Source organism: Narcine bancroftii, chromosome 4 (assembly GCF_036971445.1).
Source record: "Narcine bancroftii isolate sNarBan1 chromosome 4, sNarBan1.hap1, whole genome shotgun sequence".
Taxonomy (NCBI): Eukaryota; Metazoa; Chordata; class Chondrichthyes; order Torpediniformes; family Narcinidae; genus Narcine; species Narcine bancroftii.
This window is the reverse complement of record NC_091472.1, coordinates 187,731,908-187,747,896: the sequence shown is the minus strand read 5'-3', so window position 1 is coordinate 187,747,896 and position 15,989 is coordinate 187,731,908. Positions and strand designations below refer to the sequence as shown.

General features: G+C 37.8%; 1 protein-coding gene and 1 long non-coding RNA gene across 2 annotated transcripts in view; one reads left to right on the top strand and one right to left on the bottom strand.

Annotated features, from left to right (window-relative positions):
* The window catches only part of kntc1 (kinetochore associated 1), a 207,699-nt gene that overhangs the window by 56,458 nt on the left and 135,252 nt on the right, over nt 1–15,989 (top strand). Inside the window, exons 22-23 of the mRNA XM_069933231.1 lie at nt 215–358; nt 451–507. Coding sequence (XP_069789332.1) covers nt 215–358; nt 451–507 — 201 coding nt within the window. The remainder of the gene's footprint in view (nt 1–214; nt 359–450; nt 508–15,989) is intronic.
* The window catches only part of LOC138761323 (uncharacterized), a 70,494-nt gene continuing 67,923 nt past the window's right edge, over nt 13,419–15,989 (bottom strand). Inside the window, exons 3-5 of the long non-coding RNA XR_011356258.1 lie at nt 15,145–15,315; nt 13,654–13,685; nt 13,419–13,433 (exon numbers count right to left, since the gene is read on the bottom strand). This is a non-coding gene — a long non-coding RNA (uncharacterized lncRNA). The remainder of the gene's footprint in view (nt 13,434–13,653; nt 13,686–15,144; nt 15,316–15,989) is intronic.

The window sequence follows — 15,989 nt, the reverse complement described above, 5'->3', positions numbered from 1 at the left end:
CAAATAAAGGAAAAAGAGTTTTTCTTCCAGACATTATGGAAGGCACCATGTTTTGAGGACCACTAATGAACAGGAAGCAAATAAATGAAAAGCATGCAATGATCAGAACTTTGATTACAATGTGTAGCTCTCATTTATTGAGCTCAATTTGAAGGTCTTTATGAAGCTTTGCAGTTAATGAATGGAAATGTTTTGTTCTTTTCATTTTTGATAGGTGGAGTTTGAGAGCAAATTTGATTTGGAAAGACTTCAGAGTTTGCTTGATTCCATTCCAGCAAGCACTCCTTCAGAAGAATTGTGCCTCTGGCTTGGAAATGTCTTCATACCCTTTGTTATAAGGGTTGTTCCTCAGGCCAAGGTAATGACATTAGATAACAAGATGTAAAGAATTACCTTTTCTAAAACTTTGAACATTGCAAAATTATTATTTTTTTTGTTTGAACTTTGTAGAAAATTCTGGTAAAATGGTTGGAGCACAGAGCCCGCAGTCTTGAGCTAACTGAGAAGGTAATGAATATAAACATTTGGATTTGATTCCTTTCTTAAAAAAAAATGTACGTCAGCGATGTTCATGATCTGACATGGTGATTTCTCCATGCTTTTGATAGAAAACTTCTTATTCCAAGATGCTAAAATAATTTATTTAAAAAATGATTGCTATATATCTTAAATTAAAAAAATAATGAAAGCTTTTGTACTCCTTTATCGAAAAATGTAAAGGTTGGAATCCATCGGCCACCTAATTACATCTTTTACATACCGCTACCCTGATCATTATCCTCATTGATTTGTCTGGTGTGCAGAAATGTATAAGAGGGAATTTCTTTTAATTTTAATTTGTAAGATCTGATCTCTATGCATTCCATATTGGACTTCCAGTGACCATCCCTGTACTTGGCAGTGATCCGATTTTGAACCAGATTGTTTGCAGTTTTGAGGGTTTTATTTAAAACTGTACTGAGATATTCACCCTAAATCTTCTTTTTCACCATGGTTATTTACTTCCAAATCGAAATGGTTTTCTATCCTCTACCTAGGCATCTGCTGCCAAAGCCTCAAGTGGATCTTTATTACCATAGTCAACTATTTCAAGACTGAATGCTACTATCTGCATACTCTAGTTCAGCTATTCTCAACCCTTTTTTTGGCTGTGGCCTCCTTAGAACTCCGCTCAAAATATATGGGCCTACTTCCCTGCGAAGCAATCAAATTTAGTTGTTTCCTTCCTTTACGTTACATGGTATAAAAAGACATCAAGGCTTTTACTCTGAGTGTAATATCAATGGCTTGTGATTCGAGAACCAACAGGCTAATGGGAAATAGTTTTTGTAGAACATGTAGGAAATAAGAAAACATGAACAGACATTTAAAAAAAAAGATTATTCTAGAAAAATGGTTTGTACACAATGTGCCATCAAGAAACCTTAAGCATGAAGATGTGAAATATCAAATGAAAATCTTAGTCAGATCCTTGAGTTTGGTGTTCCTGTACAAGCTTTTTATGTCAGGCTCCAAATTGGATAGTGATAGTTGAACATCACCTCTTGTGATAGCAAGTCTGTCCCTGAATTTTGTCAAGGAAACTACCTTGCTGAATCCCCATTCAATTAAGTATGTTGAGGGAAAGGCAATAAAAAATATTTTGGTCTTTTAACAGTTTTGGAAATCTATTCAGCGGATCACTGTTCAGCGTGCAATTGTGTATCACTCTGAAGATGAATCAAATTCTCTTGAATTTTTGTCTTAACATCAGTAGTGTTTTTTCCTCAAATTGATCCAATATCCAATACAAGATATTGAAGTTTAACGGGTCATCATAAATAATAATAATACATACACGCACGCACAATAACTAAACTAGACAAAAAAAGTAAATAAAACAAAATAATGAAGTGATGATTAAATATATATGTTTTATTAATACATGAAAGGAAGGACAACCAATCCGTAAAATGGGATCCAATAATCTTATAAATTCTGAAACTAATTAAGGAAGGGACCTTATAAATTTAGAAAATTAAGGTTTATTACATTAGTAGAGCATTTAATTTTTTCAGAGTTAAGTATGCCATCACATTAGATTATCATTGAGTATGTGTAGGAGGGAACAGCATCCTACTATCTCATAAGTATAGCTCTTCTGGCAATAAGAAGAACAATGGCAACTACATAGGATTGTAGCCCAGACAAAATTAAATCAACAGACTTACTTTTTCCAAATAGGGCAAGAAAAGGATTAGAAGCCAAATTTTAATTAAGAACTAAAGACAAGGTATGGAAGATACTTTCCCAATAATTGGAAAACAAGGAACATGAAGAAAACATATGAAATAATGTATCTTCTTCAGTCTTGCATCTAACACATTTTGAAGAGAAATTAGAATCAAATTTAGCCAATTGAACTTTGGAAAAGTAAGCTCGATGTACTACTTTAAAATGCAATAATGAACGTCAGGCGCATAGACACCAATTTCAAGATAGAATTTTATGTAGCATCAGAAAATTCTTGTTGAAAATCTTGCTCCCATCGTTTCTTAGTCTTGTCTAGGGAATTACCACTAGACATCAATAATAACCCAGAAAACTGATAACAAGTTTTTAGTATTCATCTAAGATTAAAAATCTCCACCTTTAATTCCAAACCTTAAGGAGTTTTAATTCCAAGGAATTTAAAACCTCCTAATCTGTAAATATCTAAAAATAATATGTTTAGTTATTTTAAATTTAGAAGATAATTGTTGAAAAGAGGCCAAGTTTTGGTCAATAAAGAGATCTTGGAAAGATTGGATACCAAACTCTGACCATTGACAAATAGAAAATCTTGCACTGAAGGTTTCTTTTTAAAAGAAATAAATTAACTAAAAGAAAACTTATTAATAAAAATCTATCGCATCCAAAATGTTTTCTAAATTGAAACTAAATCCTCAACATATGTTTAATAACAAAATTATCAGTTAATTTCGAAGCAGAAAAGGGTAATGGAGCTCCATCTATCGAAATGAGGGAATACCTCTTGGTAGAATCAATTACCAAATTAATTGAACTAGCAACATCCTGTATGTCCTTAAGATGAATTGAAAAATTGGGGGAGGAGTCATGTGATGGAGTAGTGGCCGGTAGGGGAACTCCAGCCCTCTCCAGAAATGTAAAAAAAAGATAGAGAAAAAGCAAAGGCACAAACATAAAAACCAAAACAAAGTGAAAGTAAAAGTGTGGATAAAATGGCAGCGAAGAAAGAAAAACCAAAAACAACAGGAAGAAAAGAAGAAGGAAAGACGTCGGAAGAAGAAGGTGAAGGCCTTACCTGTATGAGGAGGCCCGTAGTGGAGAGAGAAGCCCGCTCTCTGAGGTCAGTCGAAGCCCCGAACTCAGGACTACAAAAATGGCTCACGGAGCCAAACAAAAGTGCGGAACCGCTCATGCGCGAATCCTCGTGCATGCGCGATGCGCAAGACAAAAAATAACACTGACGGGAGGGGGGACCAGCTGAGGAGTCGATCTCCACAGCTGAAACAGACAACTACAACACAACAGCAAGAGGAAAACATAGAAAATAACGAGAGCAAGAAAGAAGAGAGTAAAAATAAGAAATCAAAGAAACAACAGATGACCAACCCAGAGGAAGAAGACCAACACCAAGATACTTCTAATAAAAATAAGAAGACCAAAAATACCCAACAAAATAAAACAAACAACCCAACAAGAAAACCAGAAGAGACAGAGGTAAAGGACACAGATCCTGGAGTGGACTCAAAAGAAGAAGAGGAAGAACACAGAGAAATGGAAGATGAAGGGAAGGGCAAGTACATGGATATATATTTTTTTAAAGAATATTTCTTCTTTGGCTTGGCTTCGCGGATGAAGATTTATGGAGGGGGTAAAAGTCCACGTCAGCTGCAGGCTCGATTGTGGCTGACAAGTCCGATGCGGGACAGGCCGACACGGTTGCAGGGGAAAATTGGTTGGTTGGGGTTGGGTGTTGGGTTTTTCCTCCTTTGCCTTTTGTCAGTGAGGTGGGCTCTGCGGTCTTCTTCAAAGGAGGTTGCTGCCCGCCGAACTGTGAGGCGCCAAGATGCACGGTTTGAGGCGATATCAGCCCACTGGCGGTGGTCAATGGGGCAGGCACCAAGAGATTTCTTTAGGCAGTCCTTGTACCTCTTCTTTGGTGCACCTCTGTAACGGTGGCCAGTGGAGAGCTCGCCATATAACACGATCTTGGGAAGGCGATGGTCCTCCATTCTGGAGACGTGACCCACCCAGCGCAGCTGGATCTTCAGCAGGGTGGACTCGATGCTGTCGGCCTCTGACATCTCGAGTACTTCGATGTTAGGGATGAAGTCGCTCCAATGAATTTTGAGGATGGAGCGGAGACAACGCTGGTGGAAGCGTTCTAGGAGCCGTAGGTGATGCCGGTAGAGGACCCATGATTCGGAGCCGAACAGGAGTGTGGGTATGACAACGGCTCTGTATACATTAATCTTTGTGAGGTTTTTCAGTTGGTTGTTTTTCCAGACTCTTTTGTGTAGTCTTCCAAAGGCGCTATTTGCCTTGGAGAGTCTGTTGTCTATCTCGTTGTCGATCCTTGCATCTGATGAAATGGTGCAGCCGAGATAGGTAAACTGGTTGTCCGTTTTGAGTTTTGTGTGCCCGATGGAGATGTGGGGGGGCTGGTAGTCATGGTGGGGAGCTGGCTGATGGAGGACCTCCGCTTTCTTCAGGCTGACTTCCAGGCCAAACATTTTGGCAGTTTCCGCAAAACAGGACGTCAAGCGCTGAAGAGCTGGCTCTGAATGGGCAACTAAAGCGGCATCGTCTGCAAAGAATAGTTCATGGTCAAGTTTCTCTTGTGTCTTGGTGTGAGCTTGCAGGCACCTCAGATTGAAGAGACTGCCATCCATGCGGTACCGGATGTAAACAGCGTCTTCATTGTTGAGGTCTTTCATGGCTTGGTTCAGCATCATGCTGAAGAAGATTGAAAAGAGGGTTGGTGCGAGAACACAGCCTTGCTTCACACCATTGTTAATGGAGAAGGGTTCAGAGAGCTCATTGCTGTATCTGACCCGACCTTGTTGGTTTTCGTGCAGTTGGATAACCATGTTGAGGAACTTTGGGGGGCATCCGATGCACTCTAGTATTTGCCAAACCCCTTTCCTGCTAACGGTGTCGAAGGCTTTGGTGAGGTCAACAAAGGTGATGTAGAGTCCTTTGTTTTGTTCTCTGCACTTTTCTTGGAGCTGTCTGAGGGCAAAGACCATGTCAGTAGTTCCTCTGTTTGCGCGAAAGCCGCACTGTGATTCTGGGAGAATATTCTCGGCAACACTAGGCATTATTCTATTTAGGAGAATCCTAGCGAAGATTTTGCCTGCAATGGAGAGCAGCGTGATTCCCCTGTAGTTTGAGCAGTAAAAGAATGGCAGTCACAAGAATTCAGTGAAATAAAAAGAAGAATAAAAAGTACAGAAGAAAAAGTGAATAGATTAGAGATGATTATGATAGATATAGGAAAAAGAGTAGACAAGGTGGAAGAATGAGAAACAGCCATAGAAATGGAAGTAGATGACTTAAAAAAGAAATTAGAAGAATCTGATAAAAAAAGTTAAAGAGACACAAGAGCTGTTAGCTCCGAAGATAGATATATTGGAAAATTATAATAGAAGAAACAATATAAATATAGTGGGCCTTAAGGAAGATGAAGAAGGCAAAAATATGAAAGAATTTATAAAAAGAATGGATCCCCAGGGTCCTAGGAAGACCAGAATTACAGGAAGAAATAGAAAGGGCACACAGAACATTAGCCCCTAAACCACAACCACAACAAAAACCAAGATCCATTCTAGTAAAATTCCTAAGATATACAACAAGAGAAAATATATTGGAGAAGGCAATGAAGAAAATAAGGGAAGACAAAAAACCACTGGAATACAAGGGTCAAAAAATTTTTTTCTATCCAGATATAAGTTTTGAACTCCTGAAGAAGAGGAAGGAGTTTAACGCAGCAAAAACGATCCTATGGAAAAAAGGTTATAAATTTATGTTAAAATACCCAGCAGTACTTAAAATATTTATTCCGGGGCAGCAAAACAGACTATTCTTGGATCCGGAAGAAGCACGAAAATTTGCAGAACAACTACAAAACAGACAGAGAGATGAAGAGATGTAACAAGAACAAAAATGACACAAACTATATGTGTGTGTATGTAGGTATGTATATGTGTGTATTTTCTTTTCTTTTCAATCTTCTTCAGCATGATGCTGAACCAAGCCATGAAAGACCCCAACAACGAAGACGCTGTTTACATCCGGTACCGCACGGATGGCAGTCTCTTCAATCTGAGGCGCCTGCAAGCTCACACCAAGACACAAGAGAAACTTGTCCGTGAACTACTCTTTGCAGATGATGCCGCTTTAGTTGCCCATTCAGAGCCAGCTCTTCAGTGCTTGACGTCCTGCTTTGCGGAAACTGCCAAAATGTTTGGCCTGGAAGTCAGCCTGAAGAAAACTGAGGTCCTCCATCAGCCAGCTACCCACCATGACTACCAGCCCCCCCACATCTCCATCGGGCACACAAAACTCAAAACGGTCAATCAGTTTACCTATCTCGGCTGCACCATTTCATCAGATGCAAGGATCGACAATGAGATAGACAACAGACTCGCCAAGGCAAATAGCGCCTTTGGAAGACTACACAAAAGAGTCTGGAAAAACAACCAACTGAAAAACCTCACAAAGATAAGCGTATACAGAGCCGTTGTCATACCCACACTCCTGTTCGGCTCCGAATCATGGGTCCTCTACCGGCACCACCTACGGCTCCTAGAACGCTTCCACCAGCGTTGTCTCCGCTCCATCCTCAACATCCATTGGAGCGCTTACACCCCTAACGTCGAAGTACTCGAGATGGCAGAGGTCGACAGCATCGAGTCCACGCTGCTGAAGATCCAGCTGCGCTGGATGGGTCACGTCTCCAGAATGGAGGACCATCGCCTTCCCAAGATCGTGTTATATGGCGAGCTCTCCACTGGCCACCGTGACAGAGGTGCACCAAAGAAAAGGTACAAGGACTGCCTAAAGAAATCTCTTGGTGCCTGCCACATTGACCACCGCCAGTGGGCTGATAACGCCTCAAACCGTGCATCTTGGCGCCTCACAGTTTGGCGGGCAGCAACCTCCTTTGAAGAAGACCGCAGAGCCCACCTCACTGACAAAAGGCAAAGGAGGAAAAACCCAACACCCAACCCCAACCAACCAATTTTCCCTTGCAACCGCTGCAATCGTGTCTGCCTGTCCCGCATCGGACTTGTCAGCCACAAACGAGCCTGCAGCTGACGTGGACTTTTTACCCCCTCCATAAATCTTCGTCCGCGAAGCCAAGCCAAAGATATGTGTGTATGTGTATATACCACCTACGGCTCCTAGAACGCTTCCACCAATGTTGTCTCTGCTCCATCCTCAACATCCATTGGAGCGCTTTCATCCCTAACGTCGAAGTACTCGAGATGGCAGAGGTCGACAGCATCGAGTCCACCCTGCTGAAGATCCAGCTGCGCTGGATGGGTCACATCTCCAGAATGGAGGACCATCGCCTTCCCAAGATCGTGTTATATGGCGAGCTCTCCACTGGCCACCGTGACAGAGGTGCACCAAAGAAAAGGTACAAGGACTGCCTAAAGAAATCTCTTGGTGCCTGCCACATTGACCACCGCCAGTGGGCTGATAGCGCCTCAAACCGTGCATCTTGGCGCCTCACAGTTTGGCGGGCAGCAACCTCCTTTGAAGAAGACCGCAGAGCCCACCTCACTGACAAAAGGCAAAGGAGGAAAAACCCAACACCCAACCCCAACCAACCAATTTTCCCCTGCAACCGCTGCAACCGTGTCTGCCTGTCCCGCATCGGACTTGTCAGCCACAAACGAGCCTGCAGCTGACGTGGACTTTTTACCCCCTCCATAAATCTTCGTCCGCGAATCCAAGCCAAAGAATATATATATATATATATATATATAAAATAGAGTATAGGTAAGAATATATGTATATATACATGTATATATATAAAATAGAGTATAGGTAAGAACTAAGAAGGGAAAGAAAGGAAGTAAGGAGGGAATTAAGAGAGTGACCTTTGTTATATATGAAGATTAAAATCTTTTCTGGGGGGGGGCTGGGTGGGGAAGAATTACAGTCACTGCGAAATCAGTTGATGCTTGCTAGTGAATTCGCAAATCCAAATGGAGAGGGGAGATGTGGTTGCCCGACAAGGGACAAAGGGCAACACAGAAAGGGGAGGGACTATTGGGGTTAAAGGAATTTTAGATAAGAGAATAGTGGAAATATTTTATGTTTTAGAAATGTTGTCTTATAATGTGTTCAAAAAAAGAAAGCAGAAATGGATAAGAAGGGAAGGTGGTGATGAGGAAACGGAAAGGAAAGATAAACAAAGTATGAAATGTCTATGTTGAACTATATGACTTTAAATATTAATGGAATACATAACCAAATCAAAAGGAAGAAACTGTTAAATTTACTGAAAAAAGAAAAAATTGATATAGCATTCGTACAAGAAACACATCTAACTGAAGTGGAACACAAGAAATTAGATTGGATAGGACATGTAACAGCAGCATCATATAATTCAAAAGCCAGAGGAGTAGCTATATTAATCAATAAAAATGTACCAATCAAAATAGAAGAGGAAATAATAGATCCAGCAGGGAGATATGTAATGATAAAATGTCAGATATATTCAGAATTTTGGAATTTACTCAATGTATATTCACCTAACGTAGAAGATCAAAAAAGATAAGTTTATACTATGGGACGCAATGAAAGCGTTCATCAGAGGGCAAATAATAAGTTATGTAACTAAGATGAAGAAGGACTACAATCGGAAAACAGAACAGTTGGAAAGGGAAATAACAAATATAGAAAAAGAATTAGCAATAAAGGAAGATACAGCTAAAAGAAGAGAATTGGCAGATAAAAAAAATAAAATATGAAACACTACAAACATATAAGGTGGAGAAGAACATAATGAAGACAAAACAGAAATATTATGAGCTAGGAGAAAAAACGCACAAAATTCTAGCATGGCAGCTTAAGACAGAACAAACTAAAAGAATGGTATTGGCATGAAGGAAAAAGGACAAGCAAATTACATATAATCCAACGGAGATCAATGAAAACTTCAGGGAATTCTACAAGCAACTATATCAAACTGAAAACGAAGGGAAAGAAGACAAAATAGATGAATTTCTAACTAAAATTGAACTACCGAAATTACAAACAGAGGAGCAAAATAAATTAATAAAACCATTTGAGATAGAAGAATTACAGGAGATATTAAAAAAACTACCGAACAATAAAACACCAGGAGAGAATGGATTCCCAATAGAATTCTATAAAACATTTAAAGACTTATTAATTCCTCCCCTTCTGGAAGTAATCAAACAGATTGATAAAACTCAAAGCATACCAGATTCATGCAAAACAGCAATAATTACAGTAATACCAAAGACAGGGAAAGATCCACTTGCACCAGCGTCATATAGACCAATATCTTTACTTAACACAGATTATAAGATAATAGCTAAACTATTAGCAAATAGATTAGCTGACTATGCACCGAAAATAGTAAATCTAGACCAAACTGGATTTATTAAAAAAAGACGAACAACAGACAATATCTGTAAATTCATTAATTTAATTCATGCAGTAGAAGGAAATAAAACTCCAACAGTTGTGGTTGCTTTAGACGCAGAGAAGGCCTTTGACAGAGTAGAATGGAATTATTTATTCAAAGTACTACAAAAATTCAACCTACCAGAGAAATACATTTGTTGGATTAAAGCATTATATAAGGGGCCATTGGCGAAAGTGACAGTAAATGGATATATATCAAAACAATTTAACTTAAGGAGATCAACAAGGCAGGGATGTCCACTATCTCCTTCACTGTTCGCGTTAGCTATAGAACCACCAGCAGAACTGATAAGAACAGAAAATAAAATAAAAGGGATAAAAATAAAAGAGAAGGAATATAAAATCAGTCTATTTGCAGATGACGTTATAATAGACTTAACAGAACCAGAAATATCAATAAAAGAATTACATAGGAAATTGAAGGAATGTGGAGAAGTGTCGGGGTACAAGATCAACGCAAAGTGAAGCAATGGCAATGAATAATCACAAGCAATGCGATACCTAGGTATACAAATAAATAAAAACCTCGGCCATCTATATAAACTCAATTATCATCCATTAATGAAAAAATTACAAGACGACTTCGAGCATTGGAAATACTTACCACTAACACTGATAGGAAGGATAAACTGTATTAAAATGAACATTTTCCCAAGGATACAATACCTATTTCAGTCATTATCAATACGCCTAACAAAGAAATTCTTCAAGGAGTTAAAGAATATAATAAGGACATTTTTATGGGAAGGGGGGAAACCGAGGATAGCACTAGATAAATTAACACAATGGTACAAACAAGGAGGCTTACAACTACCAAACTTTAAAAATTATTATAGAGCCGCACAATTAAGATACCTATCAGATTTTTATTTGTATTAGAACTAAATAAAACAGGGGAGAAGATACCTGAACATATACTATATAAATGGGATGAAAAATTGGTACAATGTACGAATTCACCAGTATTGCATCATGTGCTCAACATTTGGAAGAAGATTCATGTAGAAAGGAATAAAACAAATTACCAACTACCAAAACTAATATTGATGCAAAATCAGATAATCCCTTTTACAGTAGATAACCTTTCCTTTAGAGAATGGGAGAGAAAAGGGATCAAAAGAATAGAAATTTGTTTTTCGGGAAATAAATTATTATCCTTTGAACAACTGAAGGATAAATATAATATAACTCACGATACAATGTTTGCATACTACCAACTGAAAACCTACTTGAAGGACAAATTGGGAAACAGTCTGAAGTTACCAGAAGGAAGCAATTTTGAATATGTGATTACAGACACAATGATAATCAAAAATTTGTAACAAACATGTACACCAAACTGCAAGAAAGGGAGAACGAGGAAACAAATGGTAAACATAAACAAAAATGGGAACAAGATCTAAACATAAAGATAAAGAATGAAACCAGGGAGAAGCTATGCTCCAGAACTATGAGAAATACAATAAACACGAGGTTACGCATGATACAATATAACTGGATACACAGGCTATACATCACACCTCAAAAGTTAAATAAATGGGACCCAACAGTATCAGACAGATGTTTTCGCTGTAAAAATGAAACGGGAACAACAATTAATGCAATTTGGACATGTGAGAAAGTGGAAAAATTTTGGGAAGATCTAAGCCAGATATTAAATAAAATCACAAAAAGCAATATACCAAAAAACCCAGAGATCTTCCTCCTAAGTAATATAAGAAACAAAGAATTTGGACTCGATGGAGCACAAAAAAGATTTGTTATGATAGCCCTAGCTGTGGCAAAAAAATGTATTATGTCAACCTGGAAATTAGAAGACAACTTGAGAATACAACAATGGTATATAGAAATGAATAAATGTATTCCATTAGAAAAAATAACATATAATTTAAGAAATAACATCACAATATTTGAACAAATATGGGAGCCATACATGAAACACAATAGAGAAATCCTACCGTGGACTTCCACCACCTAAAATGACAGAAGGAGAAGATAACGAAAAGAACTGACTCAGTAAAATTTCTTGTTTATTTTTATTAAGTGACAACATTTTTTACCTGGTTTAAGGTATCTTATAGATTGAACTTTACATAAATAGGAACGGGAGTGAGGGAGGGAGGGAGGGAAGGGAGGGGGGAAAAGGGGGAGAAAATGACACTATATTTAAGAAGAAAAATGTCTGTATGTATCTTGGTCAATATGGTTTATAGTGTGAAAAATAAAAAATTTAAAAAAAAAGATGAATTGAAAAATTAATATGTAGCATCTAATATTAGCTTCCCAATAATGTAATGTAAAATTAGGCAATGCCAATTCCCCATCATTTTTTGTATTTTGAAGGAAATTTTTATTAAGATGTGGGGGTTTATTTCTCTTGACAAAGGAAGAGATAATAGAATCAAGTGAATCGAAAAAGGTTTTGGGAACTTGTAATTTTGGGCACATCTTGAACAATATATAGGAACTTAGGCAGGATATTCATCTTAATAATAGTAATACGTGCAATTAGATACATTGAAAGTGGAAACCACTGAATAAGGATTCCTTAACATGGTTCATTAAAGTCAAAAATTTCTTAAACTTATCGTTGAAATACTTAATAATCAATTTAATTATTCAGGTGTTACTATTACTAACGGTTTTAAAATGAACGGCAAGATCTAGAAAGCTAGAGGAGTTTAAGACAAACAACTCATTTTCTTGGAAATTTAATTTATATCCAGAATATTAACTAAATTGATGAAGGAGTGATAAAATAACTAGAATTGAATGATCAGGGTCAGATATATACAAAAAAAGTCTTCTGCATAAACCAAGACCTTATGAAGATGTATTCCTTGTAATACCAGGAATGTCATCAGATTGCCAAAAAGCCACTGTTAATAGTTCTAATGCTCAATTAAAATATAATGGCTTAAAGGGCAATATTGTCTAGTTCCAATGGTTTGGATTTCATTGAGTTGGTGAAGATTGAAGCTGTAGGAGATAAATATATTAATTTAATCCAATTAATACATTTGGGGCCACAATTAAAGTTTTCTAACACATTGAATAAATAGTTCCATTCTACTCTATCAAACCTTTCTCAGCATCTAAGGAAACAATACATTCAGAAGGTGAAACAGTGGGCGAGTAAAGGATTTTTAATAAATGATGGATATTAAATTGTGAATTATGACCCTTTATAAACTCAGTTTAATCCTCAGAGATAATAAGAGGCATAATATATTCTAGTCTACGGGCCAAAACCTTAGACAATATCTTAGCATCAAATTTCAAAAGAAAAAGTGGCCTGTAGGAAAAACAATCAGAAGGACCTTTATTCTTTTTCGGAATAAGAGGGGCTTCATAAAAGTTAACCGATAGTCTCCCAGCAGCCAAAGATTCAGAAAGTACCGAATCTCAATAAGGTGTCAATATATAAGAAAAAGTCTGGGATATTAATAGATAAAAATATCAGAGAATGATATGAAATAATTATACTCTCATCTTTACAAGAATCAACAAGTGGAATTAATTGTTGGTCTGCGAGAAAATAGTCAGTCTATGAGTGAGTATGATGTACATTAGAGAAAAAAGAAAATTTCATATCATTAGGATGAAGAAGTCTCCAATCATCTATAATACCTGATTGTAGCATAAATGAGTTGATAAGTATAGCAGACTTACTTAAAGTAACAGTTTTGTGGATGAACGATCAAGCACATGGTCTAGCTAACAATTTAAATCGCCACCTAAAATCCAAGAATATAAATTTAAGTCTGGTAAAAGAGAGAACAGATGTTTTAAAAAGTTTGGATCTTCAATATTGGGGTCATAAACATTAACAAAATCAAACAATTTATTTTAAATTTTGCTGGACAAAATTTTAAAAAGTCCATAGTGTCAGTGATACGTTATATTTAATCAATGGAACAGATTGATCAATCAAAATTAAAACATCTCTGCACTTACCCATAAATGAATGAGTGGAAGTGATGTGTCTTCTAAAAAATTAATAAAAAAGAGGTATCAGATAAACTCAGATGGGTTTCTTGTAAGAAAATTATCCCAGGTTGAAACTTTGTAATGTGCCAGAAAACTTTACATCATTTAATCGGATGATTCAAACATGAGATATTCCAAGAGATCACTTTAAGGCCTATAGCCATCTAATTAATTCAAAATTAATAAGATTAAATAATAAGCCGATAGACACTCTAAAAATATCATGGCATACCCACTCAAAAACAATCAACGTAACTTCATCCACCAAACCCAAACTAACCTTGTGAATCCATCCCCCCTCCTAATTAACCCAAATTGTCTTTGCCAGTGCTAATAAATAAAATAGCTACCCCCAAACCTCACTGTTGGCAGCATTCCCTGTAAAAGAAGTTTAAAAAAAATAAGACAGATTCCCATAATTGTTAGGCATATTATGACTAGAAAAGACAAGAACTGAAATGATGGACAATAAAGGAACAAATATTATGTTATACAGTACAACTCTGATTATCTGAAATGGTGGGGATTGGGGCCTATGTCGGGTAAACATTTTTTTTGGAGAACTGGTCATCTTTTAAAAACATCCCAGTAGCAACAGCAAATCACTTGTATCAATGTTTAACAACAACAAACAACAAGGGAATGCTTTTTAAGCATTAAAAATAATGTTTAATTCTACCAAAAAATTCCTGGCTGTTGCCGATCCCTGACACATCCCAACCACCATCGCCAATCACCGAGACCTCCCAACCACCGCCACCGATCCCTGACACGTCCCCACCGCTTCCACTGATCCCTGGGGAGGCTTCCTGGGCTGGTGGAACAGTCACTGATGAGTCGGAAAGCTCCTGCTGTCTCACTAGTCACGGGAGCTCCTGACACCTGAGTCCTGACCGAATCCTCCCCTAGGCCTACCGCACAGGCACATTGAGGAGTCGTGTGCGTGCGTGCGCGTGCAGTAATAGGCCGAGGGGAGGGTTCAGAGTCGGTGTTGGGAGCTCAGGTGTGCTAGAGAGAAGGAGGGGGAGGGAACGCCACTGAGCCTGATGTCCCGCTCCTGCCCGGGAGGCTGCTCTCCTTGATGATGCCGGGACAAGGGATTCTTCCATTAGCTTGCAGCTGGGAGACACCAGCATGCAGTTTGAGAAGAAGAATTGGAGAGAAAAGTCAATAGAGGAAGGTAAAGAAGAAATGGAAAGAGAGAGGAGGAAGTTACCCTAAAACGAGGACAGTCGTCATACTAATTTCACGTCAAGTTAATTTTTTTTCAACCTGAGAGATCAGTTTAGCTCTGAAAAAAATTTGGATAAATGGATTTCAGAGGATCCAATTTTGAATATTCAGAGTTATACTGTAGTTAAAAAGAAATCCAGAAACCAAACTGTAGATGATTAATTAATTCAAAAGGAGAATATTACTTTCAAAGGAAAAGGTTGCATTACTTAGAATGTAACATACATGAAATTCTTTAACTGTTTACCAAGAGTTGTCACTTTTTCCAGCCTCCCTCATACAAACTACAGCACCTGGTGATCCTAGGTGGTCTCTCCTCCAAGTACTGGCTAGGCCTGAGCCTGCTTAGCTTCAGAAATCAGACAATCTTAGGTGTATTCAGGCTATTAGGTTTTCCTATAAGGGAAAGAAAGAATTACACAAAGGCATTTTTTAAAAAAAACAGAATCTATTCCATTTATAGAAAGAGACACAAGAAAGGAATATGTTAAGCAGAACCCATATTAAACTGAAAAGAAGGTAATTAACACTCTTGCACAACTAAAAGACCAAATAAATGTTAAAGAGAACTTAAATGAAGCACATAGAATAGAATGCCCAGGTAAAATATAATCCACAACTTTCAAAACAAAAGAAGGAAGAAAAATATTTAGAACCAAAATGTCAGTATTTTACTAGCAGTCAAAGCTTCCTCCAAGAACTGACAAGCAGCCTTGGGAGAGTTGAACCATTTCAAAGAATTGTCTGTTAGAGTGATTTGCAATTGGGCTGGAAAATGTGACAAAGGCATAAAGCAAACTTTGTAGAGCTGAAACTTAATATCTTTATATTGAGATCGTTCTTTCATGAGTTCAGTAGGATAGTCGTCCATGATCTGAATGATCTGTCCACAATATTTTAGTATTCCTCTGTGACGGGATTTTCTCAGAAGTTGATCTTTAATTTGAAAGCGATATAGAGAATAACAGAGCAAGATTTGCTGCCGGAAGCAGGCCTAGAAATTAACAATCGATGCGTTCTGTCAATTTCAGGTACTGTAGGCAGCAAATCTTCACCAAATACCTCATGAC